Source organism: Talpa occidentalis, unplaced genomic scaffold, assembly GCF_014898055.3.
Source record: "Talpa occidentalis isolate TD23 unplaced genomic scaffold, MPIMG_talOcc4v2.1 talOcc4.8, whole genome shotgun sequence".
NCBI classification, from domain to species: domain Eukaryota; kingdom Metazoa; phylum Chordata; class Mammalia; order Eulipotyphla; family Talpidae; genus Talpa; species Talpa occidentalis.
The window spans coordinates 74,724,658-74,739,784 of NW_023605194.1; the positions used below are offsets into that span (position 1 = coordinate 74,724,658).

Consider the following 15,127-nt stretch of genomic DNA (forward strand, 5'->3'; position numbering starts at 1 on the left):
CGAAGAGCACGTCCGTGCTTTTCCTCCTGCCTGGTGCCGGGAGCAGAGCTCTGCACGCACGCGAGCTCTCCCCGTGCTTAGCAAGCCCATGGATTCGTTCTCTGCCTACACCTGGGGGCTCGGATGTGCCCAGTGTCCCTCTGGGGTCTGTCTCCTCCACAGTACCCCTGGGTTCTCCACCCCGCAGGCTGACGGGCCCATCTGCATACCCCGTGCACTGTCAGCCCATGATGCCTCCTGACCACTGTCGGGTCACCAGCACCCTGTTTCTGCCCACGGGCTGAGCCCCTGCTGGCAGGCGGGGACAGACCAGGCTGGTTCAGAGGGAAGAGGCTATCCCTGCCCCCAGAGACACAGGACACACCTTCACTGGGCCGTGGCTCCTGTCAGAGAGGAATCACGTGCTGGGGGGGGGCGGGCACTGCAGAGGAGCGAGCTTGGTGAAGGTCGGAGGGGCAAGCACTCAGAGAGGGTGAATTTGACCTTGCTGCTTAGAACAGGCCTGGTCAGCACAGCCCTGCCTTCTCCCAGCCCCCCTGCTCACCAACCCCCGACCCCAGATTTTGCGCCCAAGGAATCAGGCTTAAGTGATGTTTACAGCTGATGCTTAATTGCTTTTGGATCTCTGTGGGGTGGGATAAACTGTGCTTCCTGTTTTTTTTCTGGGAAATTGAGAGACTAGAGGGAGGGGCAGGTGGTGGTGGGAGAGTATGCTGAAGCCCCAGAAAGAATATAGCTCTGGGGCATTTGTTCCTGTGGCCTAAGACCTCAAGTGTCACCAACGGAGTCTCCTATTAAACAGGCGTCTGTTGAGGCCAGAGCAGAGCAGCAATCAGGGCAGCTGCAGGGACAAGCGGGATGCTCAGATGCCCTGGCTGCTTCCATACCATCCCTGGCCCCTTGGGCGCTCCGCCCCTCCCGGTGGGCTGAGCTGGGCATTGCTGGGAGCTGTGATCCCGCCCAGAGCACAGCCCCCTGCCCTGCTCTTCATTGTTTGTGCCATGTCATCTTCTGTCTCTCCTCTGGTGTTTGGGTGACCTGTTCTCTGCTTCTCCTCCTCCTGACCGCGTGAGGACCCCTCCTCTGGACAGGAGCTCTCTTCGGGGTTCCCGCCTGCCGCGCTTGCTCGCGGCCGCCTACTAGGTAGTGTTCTCTGTCTGCCCTGCATGCCCCTTGCATGCCCTCCAGTGGAGGCCCGCTGCTGGCTGCACACAGACGAGGCCGTGGTAGCTTCTCAGCGGCCAGGCTGGCATGTCCTTGGGGAGCTGGGGGGTGCTGCATTTACCAGACACTGGGTAATCGCCCTTCAAGTCAGAGACAGAATTTGCTGAGAGCAGGAGCGGTAATTTTCCCTCCTGCTCATGGTCGCCTCAGGGAGGGTATTGGCCTGTTTGTGGTGTCTGGAGAGCTGGCCAAGGCTGGTACCTGGATGCTGGCTGGAGCACTTGGGGTGGCTGCGGGCTCCCCTCCTCACCTTGCCCTGAGCAACACGAGACATGTGCAGTGCAGGGGAGCGACCTACCTGACCCCCTCTGTGGGTGTCCTCTCTCCACAGGTGACTGTGTGCAGGGTGGACGAGACTCGGGCAAGTTCCACGTACTGCCTCTCCCCACAGGCTGAGCATGCCGGGGTCCGCACCTACTTCTTTAGCGCCGAGAGCCCTGAGGAGCAGGAGGCCTGGATCCAGGCCATGGGGGAGGCTGCCCGAGTCCAGATCCCCCCGGCCCAGAAGTCAGTGCCTCAAGCTGTGCGTCACAAGTGAGTGCTGGGCATGGGTATTGGCGGGGAGAAAGCGCCCAATTTCATGCTGCGGCTGACCCCAGCGGCTGCCTCGAACTCCTGGGGAGCCTGGTGCCCCCGAGTGACGCCACAACCTGTCTTCCTTACTTGCCCTCACTGGTACTGCCTCTTCTCTCTGCTGGCGGAAGCCAAGAAAGAGGCTTGGACCCATTGGGTCATTTGCTCATTTTTCCTGGCCATGGTCATTAAGCACACAGCCTTCGGGAAAATGTGGACTTGGGTTCAAATCCCTGCTCAGCTAGTAGCCCACAGTGTGACCTCAGTGTAAGTTTCTTAACCTCTCCAAACCCAAGTTTGCTCTTAAAGACAGCAATTATAGTTATGGCTGCCCACACCCCAACACCCCATCATTAGAAGACTCAGCACCTACCTCTCCTAGAACTGGGGTGAGTCTTGAGTTAGATATTAACAAGGAACCAGAAGAGGAAGGTTTGACAGCACAGACTGCAAATCTGTCCACGTCTCAGGAGTGCTGAGGTCTCAGCAGGATGCTTGAATGGGTCAAACCAGGGAGGTTGTAGGGATAACATTGCCATCGGACCCATCTTTGTTCCAAACAAGGGGCATATTCCAGAAGTTCTTTCATTCATGTCGTAAACATTTACTCAGAGGACAAATGCTTAAGGCATGTGTCAGGTGCTAGGGGAACAAAGAAGGGGCTGGTCTGGTGCTCCCGCCTCGCGGAGCTTACACCCTAATGGAAAGGAGCTTGAAGAACCTGGAAGAAGCTTGTTTTTGGAGAGAAGGACGAGGCTGAGGTGGCTGTCGTGTCTCAGCTCCCCCAAGTCCTGTGGCAGGAGGTGAGGTTAAGCCCATCCTGCCCATGAGGCCGAGTGTGGGAGCTAAGTAACTTGACAGGAACTAGTGCGCCTTGCCGGGTCTCAAAGGCAGAGGCCTCGGGAACCTTTGCTGTTGTGAAACTTGGATCTGGTGCCCATCAAGTTTAGGTGCCAGGACAGGGACAGACTACAGAGGAGACTGAGACTGGGTGAGGTTGGTCTTGGCTCTGGCTGGAAGACTGGGCTCCTCGCGGGTCATCACAGGGAGTAGAAAGTGACACGCAGAGAAGATGTGGGGGGCAGAGTGAGCTCAGGCAGGTGAGAGTGCGTGTTACAGTAACTGCCCGGGCAGGAGAAAGGGGCCAAAACAGTGAGATTTAGCGAACAGAACTGTCATTCGCTGAGTCCTGTTTCCAGCCCCAGCTTCCTGTCCACCCTTCCCCAGCCCCTTCCCTTTCCCAGCCTGCCACCCCCTGCCCCGTGCTGTGCTGTGGTCACTTACCAAGTCTCCCCTGACACTCTGCAGCCACGAGAAGCCAGACTCAGAGAACATCCCGCCCAGCAAACTCCACCATCAGACACCCCACAACAGCCTCGCCAAGTCTGAACCCGAGGCCAAGACTCGAGGGGAGGGCGATGGCCGAGGCTGTGAGAAGGCAGAGAGGAGGCTGGAGAGGCCGGAAGTCAAGACTGAGCCTCTGGTGAAAGCGAACGGCATTCAAACTGGCCCAGAAGCCGTCTCAGAGCCGGGCAGCCCTTACCCCGAGGGCCCAAGGCTTCCAGGGGGTGGGGAGCGGCCTGTCCAGCCCAACGGTTGGCAGTATAGCTCCCCAAGCCGGCCTGGGAGCACAGCCTTCCCACCTCAGGATGGGGAGAATGGGGGACACCGACAGAGCTTCCCGCCACGTACCAACCCTGACAAAATCGCCCAGCGCAAGAGTTCCATGAACCAGCTGCAGCAGTGGGTAAACCTGCGCCGGGGGGTGCCCCCACCCGATGACCTTCGCAGGTGAGGCCTGGTAGGGGGCTAAGGCTGGGACTGGGGTAGTATCAAGACCTATTAGAAACCTCTCGGATGCAGACTGAGTTGGGAAATCATGTCAAACCCAGCAAGTCCAGCTTGCCCAGATCTTTGCCTGCCCAGTGGCTATATCTGTAGCTGGCCACCCCCTCCCTGCACCTGATTCTTGCTGTCCACATCCTTCAGATGAAGGGACAGAAAGCACCCAGGGCCTGGCCACAGGTGGGGGTAGCCCAGGAAACAGGCAGGCTGGAGCAGGGAGGGAGGGGCCTTGAAGTGAGCCCCCACCCTCTTCTACCACCCTCTGCCCCAGTGCTTCTCCCAACGTGACACTCAACACCAAGTCCACTCACTCCATTTCTGAACTGCTCTTTAAAAAAGAAAAGAGGCAGAGAAAAGGTTACTTCTTGATCCTCGTGGGCCTTTGAACCAACTCGGCTTTCAGTGATTGGCTTTGGTCTAGTGATTGGCTTTCAGATATTTGAAGACATTGTTTAGCCTGGTAACTTCCTTCAGGGACTTGGGGCTGCCATTCTATGCCCCCCAGAGTCTGGGCAGGTGGGGAGGAGAGGGCTGCTCCCTCCTGGCCCCTGGAGCACTTGGGAGGAGTCCTTGGGATGCAGGAGATCAGCAAGTCAGAGAGGCGGCCCCGGCCCCCAACAATTGCCCTCCTTTGGTGCCCAGTACACCACCTTCCATTCTCCCCTTTGCCTCTCTGGATGGAATTTGATAAATTGGTTTGCGCTGATCTAGAGATGGCTAATAAGACTTAAGGTTTCTCCCCGGGGGCATTTCATTCTGAAGAGACAAAGACTGAAGCTCTGAACAGGGACCTTTCCGGCCTCAGGGAGATGCTTGAGGGAGGGAACCCTGAGGCCCAGGTCTTCCCCTGAACCTCTGGAAAGAAGTCTCGGGTCTGGCGGGTCACCGTTCACCTAGGGAAACCCCTGTTCCAGCCTGGGGGATGTGGTGGGGGCCGGGGCACAGAAGGGCAGGGCATGCCCTTTGGTCTGGCTTTCTCACTGTGCCTTCTTTCAGCCCCTCTAGGTTCTACCCTGTGTCCCGAAGGGTCCCTGAATATTATGGCCCCTACTCCTCCCAGTACCCCGACGATTACCAGTACTACCCCCCAGGGGTGCGGCCGGATAGCATCTGCTCCATGCCAGCCTACGACCGGATCAGTCCACCCTGGGCCCTGGAGGACAAGCGCCTCTCCTTCCGGAACGGGGGTGGCCCTGCCTACCAGCTGCGGGAGTGGAAGGAGCCTGGCGGCTACGGGCGGCAGGACGGCACCGTCTGGGTGCCCAGCCCCTCCCGGCAGCCTGTGTACTATGACGAGCTGGATGCCGCCTCCAGCTCCCTGCGCCGCCTGTCCCTGCAGCCCCGGTCCCACTCTGTGCCCCGCTCGCCCAGCCAGGGCTCCTGCAGCCGTGCTCGCATTTACTCCCCTGTCCGCTCGCCCAGTGCCCGTTTTGAGCGGCTGCCGCCCCGCAGCGAGGACATCTACGCAGACCCTGCTGCCTACGTGATGAGGCGATCCATCAGCTCCCCCAAGGTGAGCCACCAACCTGCTCCTCTGCCCTGCCCCTGAGGTCCCCCAAACCTACGACCACCTGCTGAGAAGAGATGGAGGTGCAGCAAGCCCAGCAGTGCTGCCCTGGGAGCCACTGGGCCTGCAGCTCTTCCACAGAGCAGCTGTCTGGGGTTTGCCCTGCCCTGAATAGGAACTTTGCTCTCTGTCCTTATCCCCAAGTTACGCCAGTCATCCTAATTCTGCAGATGAGGGCAGAGAGGGTTGTGTCTTTTCAAATCTTGAGGACCTGGCAAGATGATTGCAAGAATATTGCAATGGAGAAATGCGGTCCATTGCAGTTTGGATGTGCTCTGGGACTGGATACAGACATCCCTAACCTTGAACTTCAGTTGGTGGGGAAGTCCGTGTCCAAGCCGGACCCTCTCACCTCTCCATCCCCTTTCTCTTCCAGTATGATTACCTGGGAGACAGGCGGCCAGTCCCTGCAGGACTGTTCCCCTACAACTACCCACCATCCCCCACGGTCCACGATAAGATGGTATGTCCTGCCTTCCACTCGGCACCCCCTCAGGCCCTCCCCATCTGCCTCCTCCTGGGGCCAGGGACACTGGGATGCTCTGTGCCCGACACTGGCCCCTCTGGTTCTGAGCGGCCTCCGGATACTGTCCCCTCACAGCCGGGACTCTAGCCCCCTAGGTGTGGCTCCAGTTACCCCTTCTCTTTTGGAACTCAGGGCAGAGGTGCAGAGACAAGATCCGGAGCACGCATGGCCCAACCCTCTTGATCTCAGGGTGGCTTTGCTCTCCGGCATGCAGAGGGCACAACAGACATGGTCTCCAGACCTCCCCCAAGGTGGCTCCACCTTTCTCCTTGCCTCGCATGCCACTTTTGGGGAAAGAGACAAGTAGGACGGTGAGGAAGAAAAGATTTACCATGTTATGGCTCCCCCATATTTTCTCTCCTCTTTCTGCGATGTCCCTTTTGGGAATTTGTTGGGAGAATTTTTGCTTTGACCTGGAGAGCTTGATGTAGGTGCTCCACTGGGGTGGGATGGGGGGGGGGGTTGTTGGGGAGAAACTGTGTACCCAACAGACAGAATCCTTATCCCCAGTCCTGTTGCCTAGCCCTCTCCCTACGTAGCACCAGGGGGCCAGGGTAGAAAAGGGGAAGGCTTTTCTCTTTCCCCCCTCCTCTGCTCCAAAGGGGTCCAACACACAGTAAATGACCCATCCAGAATAGGAGATTTTTCCAGAAAACTCAGAAACAGCATTAGGAGGTCTCAGTAGATGGCTTCAGTGGTGCCTGCCTCTCCCAGGTCCAGGCCAACTTAGGGAGCTGGAGTTGGGGCCCCAACTGTATCCCACACCACTCTGGCCATGTCCAGAGGTGGCTTCCATGCCAGCCCTGTCTCACCCCCTCCCTTCCCAGAACTCCTCAAGGGCAGAGAGAGGGCTGCTCCTTGTCCTTGCCCAGCTAACTCTTAACTGCTTTGCTTCCTTTTTATTGTTTTCTTTTGTCGTGTTCCTGTGTGTTTGTGTTGGCGGTGGGCCTCGGGCTCCGGGTAGGATGAACTTTTAGACCTTCAGTTGCAAAGAAACCTAGAGTATTTGGATCAGCAGGTAGGCAGAGCTGGTGCCCCCTGCCATCCCCTGCCCTCCTGTCGTCTCCCCCCTCCTCCCCACCTCCTCATCTTCCATCCATTTGACAACCTTTGTTGGCACAACCAGGACACAACAAAGTGGCTTATATTTTGGTTTGCTCTTTCACACCCTTTCTCTTCAAAGCCCTTAGGGCAGCTGGGACTTTCCTGGGGAAAGGGGACTAGTAAATGACCCCATTAATAATTAATGCCACCTCTTGTTTGTTCAGCCCAGATGGAACTGCCCTCAGGGGGCAAGTGGGCATTTGCATTTTTGCTGGAGAGACTAGCAGAGACCCTGCTGGGTCTAAAATGCTAGGAATTGAGTTCAGACTGAATCAGAGAAATTTTCCTATCATATTCCTCAAGTTGTGGCTAGCTGAGGGCTGCCCTAGGATGCTTTATAAAATATATTCAGTATATTTGATAGTTCCTCTGCAAAATTCTTTTGCTGGCATGGATCACATGTTCCTCGGAGCTCTGGGCAGTGTACAGAGAAGGTGCTGTGATTCCAGCCTCGCGATTGAGCTGGGCTGTGGTTCCTAGAGAGGGAAGCAATGGGCTGCCAGGGCCTCTGACTCCAGAGCTCTGACCAGGAGATCCCTTGCCTTTAATGCTAAGGGTGCTGTGGAGTGCACAGCCAGAGGTCGATGTGCTCGGCATCTATATGGCACACACTTATGCTCAGACCTGTGCTGCAAATCAGGGGGCGGGAGACCTGGATGCACACAGTATTGTCCTGGGGAGGGTGGCGCTGGGCTGGTGAAAACACTGGTGGTTTCTCCAATTCTAAGCACTTCACAGATCCTAATTCATTTAATCTTGATAACACTCCTGCAAGGCAGGCACTGTTATCCCCTTTTATAACATTCACACTAAAGCTCAGAGGGGTTAGCTCATGTGTCAAGAACACATAACCAGTAAATAACAGAGCCTAGAAAATTGACCCAGTTTACAGCTGAGAAAACATCCAATATATAAAGACGCTAGGTTGAACCTCATCAGGACAGTTCTGTGCTCTTAATGTTGCAGGAAGAACCATAAACTTGGAATCAGGGCATGTAGCTGCACCTGTTGGTAGTTCTACTCGCAAGTTACTCGTCATCATCAGCCAAGGCCTGAGTCTCAGCGCGACCATCTGAGTAAGGGGCCTTGAGCCCCGGTGGCGGGGGAAGCCCATGCCTGAGTTTTAATGGACAGAGACGGCTCTCTGACCTCAGAGACATCACATTCTAGTTCCAGAAACAGCACGTGTTGTCCACATCATGAGCATTCAAATCCATGTGGAGCCGAGTTCTAAAGCAGGACGGGGGAGCCCTGGGAGTCCCGGATGGCCGTGGTGGGAAGTGGGGTCTGCTGTACGGGAGTGGTGAGGGGCAGATCCAGTGCCCTTGGGGCTCCTGGACAGCCTTTCCTCCCAGTGGCCCCTCCACAAAGCCTCCAGGCAGACAGCAGGCCTTGTGTGGGCACTTCTGCCCTCACAGAAGGATGGGCTCTCCAACTGGCAGTTTCAGAAATGACCTTTTCTCCTCCTAGGTCCAAGATAATGTTGTTTGTTTTTTTTTTTTTTTTTTTTTTATAGAGGCATGTTTTTATTTATTTATTTATTTGTTTGTTTGTTTATACATGCACTGGGTACAGTCAGAAGCGCGGGAGGGTGAGAGAATTCACCAGAGCCAGAGCAGGGAGCAGAGCAGGCAGAAGGACCGAGGCACACCGCTGAGGGGAGCAGCGGGCGGCAGGAGAGGTCTGCGCGCCATGTGGGACCCTCCTCCGGTGGCCGGGGAGCAGCCGGGGATCGAACCGGCGCCGCAGAGGCCGCGGGCAGCTTCGCAATCCAGCGCTCAACCGCTGCGCCACCGGGGAGGCCCTGTTTGTTTTTTTATACCAAAGAACTGGGGTCTAGCCCAGAGGTGCAGGGGGTGAGATGATTCACCAGAAACAGAGCGGGGAACAGAACAGGCAGACTGACTGAAAGACACTGCTGAGGGGAACAGCGGGTGAGACAGAAGAGGTCTGAAGCGCCATGTGGGCAGCTCCCTGGCTGGGAATCGAACTTAGGTAGTGGTGATAGTGCTGCGACTTAACCCCTAGGCCACCAGGGAGGCCCAGGATAATCTTAAAAGGCAGGTTTGTTTTTTTTTTTACCATTGAGAAGAGTCCACCATCGAGGGAGACTCCGCTCTCTCCTCTGTTCTGCCCCACGAGGCTTTTTCCCCTAAGCCTTGGAAATGTCACTCAGTCGCTCTGGTTCTTTGTTCTGTCAGTCCTAAAATGAGTGCCGTAGACCTGCCCTTCAGAGTCAAGGGAGATTCATCTTGTCAGGCGTTGGCAGGTGCTGACAATGACTGCTGTGACCCGCTTACTGTTCTTTTTCTTCTAACACTCAATTTACAATACCGCTCAGGCACCTTACTACCTATAAGGCAATGGCTGGGGACTTCCTCACAATGTTTCTCTTACACTTGGGAGAAAGAGAGGTGCGCGTAGGAGCCCTCTTAAGAGGCTAGGCCTCTGTGGGCTGACAGAGCCCTAAGCTCCCGCATCATGGGTGTGAGTCCAGGGGGAACATTCTGTCTCCTTCCTTTGGTGCCCCAGATCCACTGACTGGGGAAGAAATGAGATCAGTGAGCGACAGGAGGAGCCAGGGCCTCTCCGGGGTCTCCAAGCCTGCTGTGGCAGCTCTGACTTCACACGTGTACACAACACACATACCAAAAGAAACATGTATGTGTGTACACACACATGCACACAGACACATGTACACACACACACATAAGATGGGGACACCGAATTCAGATCCTTATAGAAATGAGCTGATGGCCTGTTGACTTATAACTATTTTACAAAGGTTTAGCCATCTATTACGATTGCTCTTTTGAGAGCCTTTAAATTATACTTTTTGCCATAGAAAAAATTACCAGTTGGACTAAAGAGGCAAGAATTAGATCCCAGGAGAGCCTCCTGCGGGCTGTGCTCCCTGGGAGTGGGGGCCAGGGGTGCCCCTCGCCCTGTCTCTAGCACACAGAGCAAGGCATCGCTGCTGCTTCAGACACAGCATGGGCCCAACAAAGACTGGGAAGACAGTGGTAAAAACTGGGGACCTTGAATTGTGACCCCAGAAGATCTGTCCTAAGGTGGCTCTGTCCCTTCCCTCATTCACGCCCCCTCCCCAAAAGCTTTTCCTGCACACACCCTCTGTCTTCTGCCTTTTCCTGAAGATCATTTGCGTTAAAGGGACATAGCCAAGGGCAGTCCTGATGCACTCACTTTCCACGCGGTCACACTGGACCCGGCGGGACTCGATGGCATTGATTCAGCCTCCCTTTGCCTCCTTCTTCCCATTCTCTCTCCCTCTCTCCCTCTCCCTATTTCATTGGCAGCTAGCCTTTCCCCTCCACATTCTCAACGCCCCTTGAAACAAAGCTAACACACCGGGAGAGCAGTGTCCCCACGTCCGGTGTCCCTTTAACACGGCTTGCTTGTCTTGGCCTCCTTATTTGCTCCTTTGCATCATCTGAGACCAGCATGGACGCATCCAGCCCAGCTCTGGAAACCGTGTCTAGCAATCCTTCCTACTCTAGAGCCACGAGGCGGCCGGGGCGGGGGGAGACCTGAGCCTATGAATCTGTCCATCCAAGGAACAGAGCCTAAGTTTTATGTTTGTTTTATTTAATTTGGGGAGATGAGTCTTTCCATCTGTCTTTGACCGAAGCAATGTGGGAAACAAGAGCCCGGGGCAGGGAGGTGACGGCTTTGGAAATGTGGGTGAGACCTGCACACTTGGCCCCCCGGGGCGGCGTATGATGGGGATCCTTGGAGCCGAGAGCGGGGGCCCAGTGGCCGCCCAGCTCCCCTCAGTGGCTCTTCCTCAAGGCGGCTTCAGCGCTGGACCTGAGATGGAGTTCACGGGGGTGAGCGGTGGGAGGGTCAAACACTGGCTGCTGGACGCCCCGAGAGGAGCTGCCCTTTCCTGTTTCTGGAAAACGAGCAGGTGGGCTGGGAGAGAGACCTCTGCGTGGGTCTGCATTTGAATCGTCCGTTCCTTCCTCTGCTGCAGATGAGTGAGAGTGAGACACTCATCAGTATGGTGAACCGCATGGTGGAGAACTCCTCCCCCAGGGCCCAACTCTTCATGCAAGTAAGACCTCCACCTGGCAGCATGTCCCTGTCAGCTTCATCTCAGCTGCTTGTGCATGGTTGAGTGCAGCCACCTGGGTGGGCTCTGCCCCATCCGCTCATCTGCAGCCTCATCTCCCAGGCTCAGCCTGGACAACCTCCATTCCTCACGCTCATGGGTAAACCCCAGGCCCATTTCCCAAACCATCAAAAATCGGGCACCGACATCTCATGCCATGCCAGGGATCGCATACGTGCCTTGTGCTGCCTAGGCCTTCTGATTTATAGTTGGCACCTTAGCCGATGTCATTGGGGTGAAGGCATGAGGGGTGTGATGTGGAATCGGCTCATGCGAAGTCACGTAGGACGTGCTGTGGGTGTCGATGCATCTGTGAGGTGAGGCAGGTTGGCTGGACCCAGAGATGCTTGTGGTCCTGCTCCAGCTGTGACTGTTCCGTGCACTGGGGTAATCATTCCCAAACACCTCCAGTGTGCAGGACTGTCTCCTATAGTTCCCCCAACCGTATCCTCATAAAGAGCCCAGTGGTTCGCCATTCTCATGGGTGCTCCTGGATACGCTAGAATACTTCTCGGCAGTAGCTCCTATAATTTGAAGAGAAAGCTGGGGATCCTAGCTGAGCGGCCTTCTCTGTCTCCACAATCATCCAAGGACAATTGGGATGGAGTCTAGACTGGGCCATCCCTTCAGAGACAGAGAATTAGCTCAAGTTGGGTCCCTGGAATGGAAGTTACCACAGGTGATGGGCCACGGCCCATCTCCATTCTGGCAAGAATGGAGCGACGTCATCAGCTTTCCTGCCCCCACATGCTATGTGTCCCCGTTGCAGTAACTGGCCTCGTGTTCCTGCAGGTCCCTCCGTACCCAGAAGTGTTCCGGGACAGCCTCCACACCTACAAGTTAAACGAGCAAGACACAGATGTAAGAGCAGCTCTTCTGCTCCCTGTCCCTCCAGCCCCCGTGGTCTCACCCCGCCCCCTGCGGGCTCTCCTCCGTCCATCTCGCTCCATCTGGTGGCTCTTCATGCATTTGACTCATGTCCTCTCTCACCGCAAAGACAGCATTCTGCCCACCTCCTCCTCCTCCCCTTCTTTTCTCATTCCTAACACTTACCCCGCCTCCCTTGCTGGCTGTGTGTGTCTCTCCACTGAGCTCCAGGCCCTCTTGTCTGCTGCAGTGGATCTGCCTATTGCAGGAGCACAGACTTGGTTAGGAGGTAAATCAGTCAGCCTGCTCTGTCCAGCATGACCTTAGTCCCTAGGCGTCTGCAAGGAAGAACACGGGCCCGCCCTGCCCTCAGGGAGCCTCAGGGAGCCTCAGGGTAGGGGGGGTTCGGGGGGGGGGGGCAGGCAGCAGGTGGCGGCAGACGATTCATATACTAAGTTGAACCTAGAACAGCTTCTGCAGGGGCGCGGGGCAGCAAGGGCATGTGGGCTGGTGGGTCAGGGACAAAGCAGGGAGCATGCAAGCTGGGCCTTGAAGGAGAGATCCAGAGAGCAAGGTTTGGCTTGGAAGGAAGGTGCCAGGCGGTACTTGGGGAGTGCCGTGAATAGAGGTGTGGATGCAGGGAAGCACACTTCTTTCCAGAAGAGAACTTTGGCTTAATATGCCTCCTCCTACACCACTGACCTTGCTAGGTAGTGGATCCAGCAGCCCCAAGAGAGGCTCCACACAGGCAGGGACTAGACCTTAGAGGGACCCTGCGTCAGCCATCCTGAGAGACTGGAGGGAGGAGGGAACCATGGCCCGGTGGGGCTGAGGAATCACTTCCACTGTTCACTGGTCTTCTCAAGGCTGCCTGTTGAGACCCTCTGCTCCCGCTCCAATCCATACCCATCTGGGAGGAGAGGCCACATCATCTCCTCACTCCTTTGTGGACTGGGGCCTCCAAGAGGATGGGAGTGAGTGCAGGAGCTTAGCACGGGGTGCTCAGCCTTCTCCCCTCTCAGCTAGCTCACTTCCTCAGAGAACAAACATATCTCCCCTCCAGCGGGTCCTTGGGGTGAAGTATTCCTGAGTGCCTCCAGGGTCAAGGTGAAGACCCAAGGTCCCTCAGCAGGGGAAAGGAGGTGGTACCTAGGAGCCAGGTCCTGCCAACCCAGTTCTCAGATCCCCATCAAACCATGTGTCCTTCACCCCCGTCTCTCTCCTTCCCTTCCCCCCACTCTCTCGGGAACCCAGAAGCTGCTGGGCAAATTGTGTGAGCAGAACAAGGTGGTGAGGGAGCAGGATCGGCTCGTGCAGCAGCTCCGAGCTGAAAAGGTGAGAGCCACAGCGCGGACTTGTGGGGGGCGGGAGGGAGGCTGCGTGGAGGAGATGTGGCTCGTTGTCTCCCCTAACCTCCCACCTGCCCTGAGGCTGTCCTGAGAACCTCGGCCAGGGTGGAGGCAGCCTCCTCTCAGTACCTGCTTGAACCCCTGGGGGTCAGGCCTGAGACTCCCTCGAGGAGGTCTGGGACTGTGCCTAGCCATCTCCCTGCCTGTCTCAGGAGAGCCTGGAGAGCGCCTTGATGGGGACCCACCAGGAGCTGGAGATGTTCGGGAGCCAGCCTGCCTACCCCGAGAAGCTGCTGCACAAGAAGGAGTCCCTGCAGAACCAGCTCATCGACATCCGAGTGGAGCTGTCACAGGCGACCACGGTACCCGCTGGGGGCACAGCGGCAGGAGAGCACCCCCCAGCTTGTGCTCCCGAATCCAGAGTCTCCTCTGAAGGGGGGGCAAGGGGTCTCTGCTCAGGAGGGGCCTAACCAAAGTCCTGAATGCAGCCTTACAAAGGGGCACAAGCTGTTCTGCTCACGCGCTGAGGCTCCCCCCAGGCCCCCAGCTTTTTTCCTACAGCTCCCCTGCAGGGGCTTGCTCAAAATGGGGAAGTCCTGGGCTGCTTATCTCCTTGGCTGCCCTAACAGCTGTGCTGCCCACCTCTGTCCTCTTCCCTGGAGAACCAGGACACCAACAAATGCCACTGCCCTGGTTACTTCCCGATGGGCACAGGGCGGCCCCTGATGCAGGCTCCAGCCTGGTGGCTCCCCTGGAGAGCAGCGGCAGAAGCCCCAGGAAATGTGCTCCAGCCTCCAGAGAGCAGGCACCCCCCTCCCCCTGGCTCTTTCCTTTTTGCCCTTTGCTTTCTGGCACCAGGGCGAACAAGAGTGTGGAGGATAACATCCCTTGGGCCTCTCCCCACATCCGGACAGGGCTGTTTTGCAGCAGGACTAGCTGTTGCACCTCTTGAAAGGCCAGTGTTTGAGGTCAGCTGAATGTGTCCCTGTGTCCTCCTCCCTCCTCAGACCAGGAGCTCCCTCCCAGGCCTCAGGCCTCAGGCCCAGTAGCAAAGTTGAGGAGGAGTGTGGGATGGTAAGTCTCTCTGTGTCCCCCCCCTGCAGGCCCTGGCCCACAGCACCACAGAGTACGAGAACCTGGAGGCCGAGGTCTCTGCCCTGCATGATGACCTCTGGGAGCAGCTCAATTTGGACAATCAGGTGAAGGTGGTCCCTGAACAGAAGTGGGGGTCCAGGCCTGTGAGGCTCCTGAGGCCTCCCCTTGACTTTTCAGCCCCAAGAGAGCAGAGTGGCTTCCTTTCTTGCATCAAAGACCTGAGGAATTAAGATGAGGAGTGGAATCTGTGACCAAGGACAAGGTGGGGCCGCTGAAAGTAGATTCTAAGTTTCAGGATGAAGATAATGTGGCTTCTTCATTCCCTCAGATCATGGGGACGGGGCTAAAGTCAAAGCACAGAAGGCTTAGGTCAGCCCTAAGGTGTTTTAGGACAGAAAGGACTTCACAGATGTACAAAAATAAGTGGGTCTCATGACATCAGAAGAGTGGGCAGTGTGGGAGCAATCCACTGGGGAATTTGAGATCACACAGCTTTCCCTTCTAAGATGAGCTAGAAAGCTCCCCCTGGCGGCAGGAGGCTGAACACTGATCTGGGCTGCTTGCATTCACTCCCTCCCTCTGTCTCTGCTCTGCCAGCTGTCTCCTCTCTAGCCAGCTTTGCAAGCCATGTCTTTCTGACAAAACTAACACCCTGGTTTCCCCAATGCCTTCCTGAGTAACAAAACTTAACTTCCGCCTAGCAGCTGGTCAGGTAGGTGAGGCGAAGGCCCTTGTGTTCAGAGGACCCGGATGCTGCTGTGACCTGTGAGCAAGACTTACTTTGGGCTCAAGCCCTTCAGGAAGCAGCCCATGCCTGCCTGCTCCAGCGCCGGCCTTTGAGAGGC

At 56.5% G+C, this 15,127-nt stretch overlaps 1 protein-coding gene across 9 annotated transcripts in view; it reads left to right on the top strand.

The window, feature by feature from the left end:
- The window catches only part of PLEKHA6 (pleckstrin homology domain containing A6), a 116,263-nt gene that overhangs the window by 88,720 nt on the left and 12,416 nt on the right, over positions 1-15,127 (top strand). For 6 of the 9 annotated variants that reach the window (XM_054690452.1, XM_054690451.1, XM_054690448.1 and 3 more), the window contains exons 7-15: positions 1,556-1,758; positions 3,106-3,588; positions 4,639-5,155; positions 5,586-5,672; positions 10,834-10,914; positions 11,764-11,832; positions 13,093-13,173; positions 13,400-13,549; positions 14,291-14,386. In XM_054690452.1, coding sequence (XP_054546427.1) covers positions 1,556-1,758; positions 3,106-3,588; positions 4,639-5,155; positions 5,586-5,672; positions 10,834-10,914; positions 11,764-11,832; positions 13,093-13,173; positions 13,400-13,549; positions 14,291-14,386 — 1,767 coding nt within the window. Of the gene's footprint in view, positions 1-1,555; positions 1,759-3,105; positions 3,589-4,638; positions 5,156-5,585; positions 5,673-6,699; positions 6,754-10,833; positions 10,915-11,763; positions 11,833-13,092; positions 13,174-13,399; positions 13,550-14,290; positions 14,387-15,127 lie in introns of all 9 variants that reach the window. The other 3 variants (XM_037497817.2, XM_037497820.2, XM_037497819.2) reach the window with 3 other exon arrangements.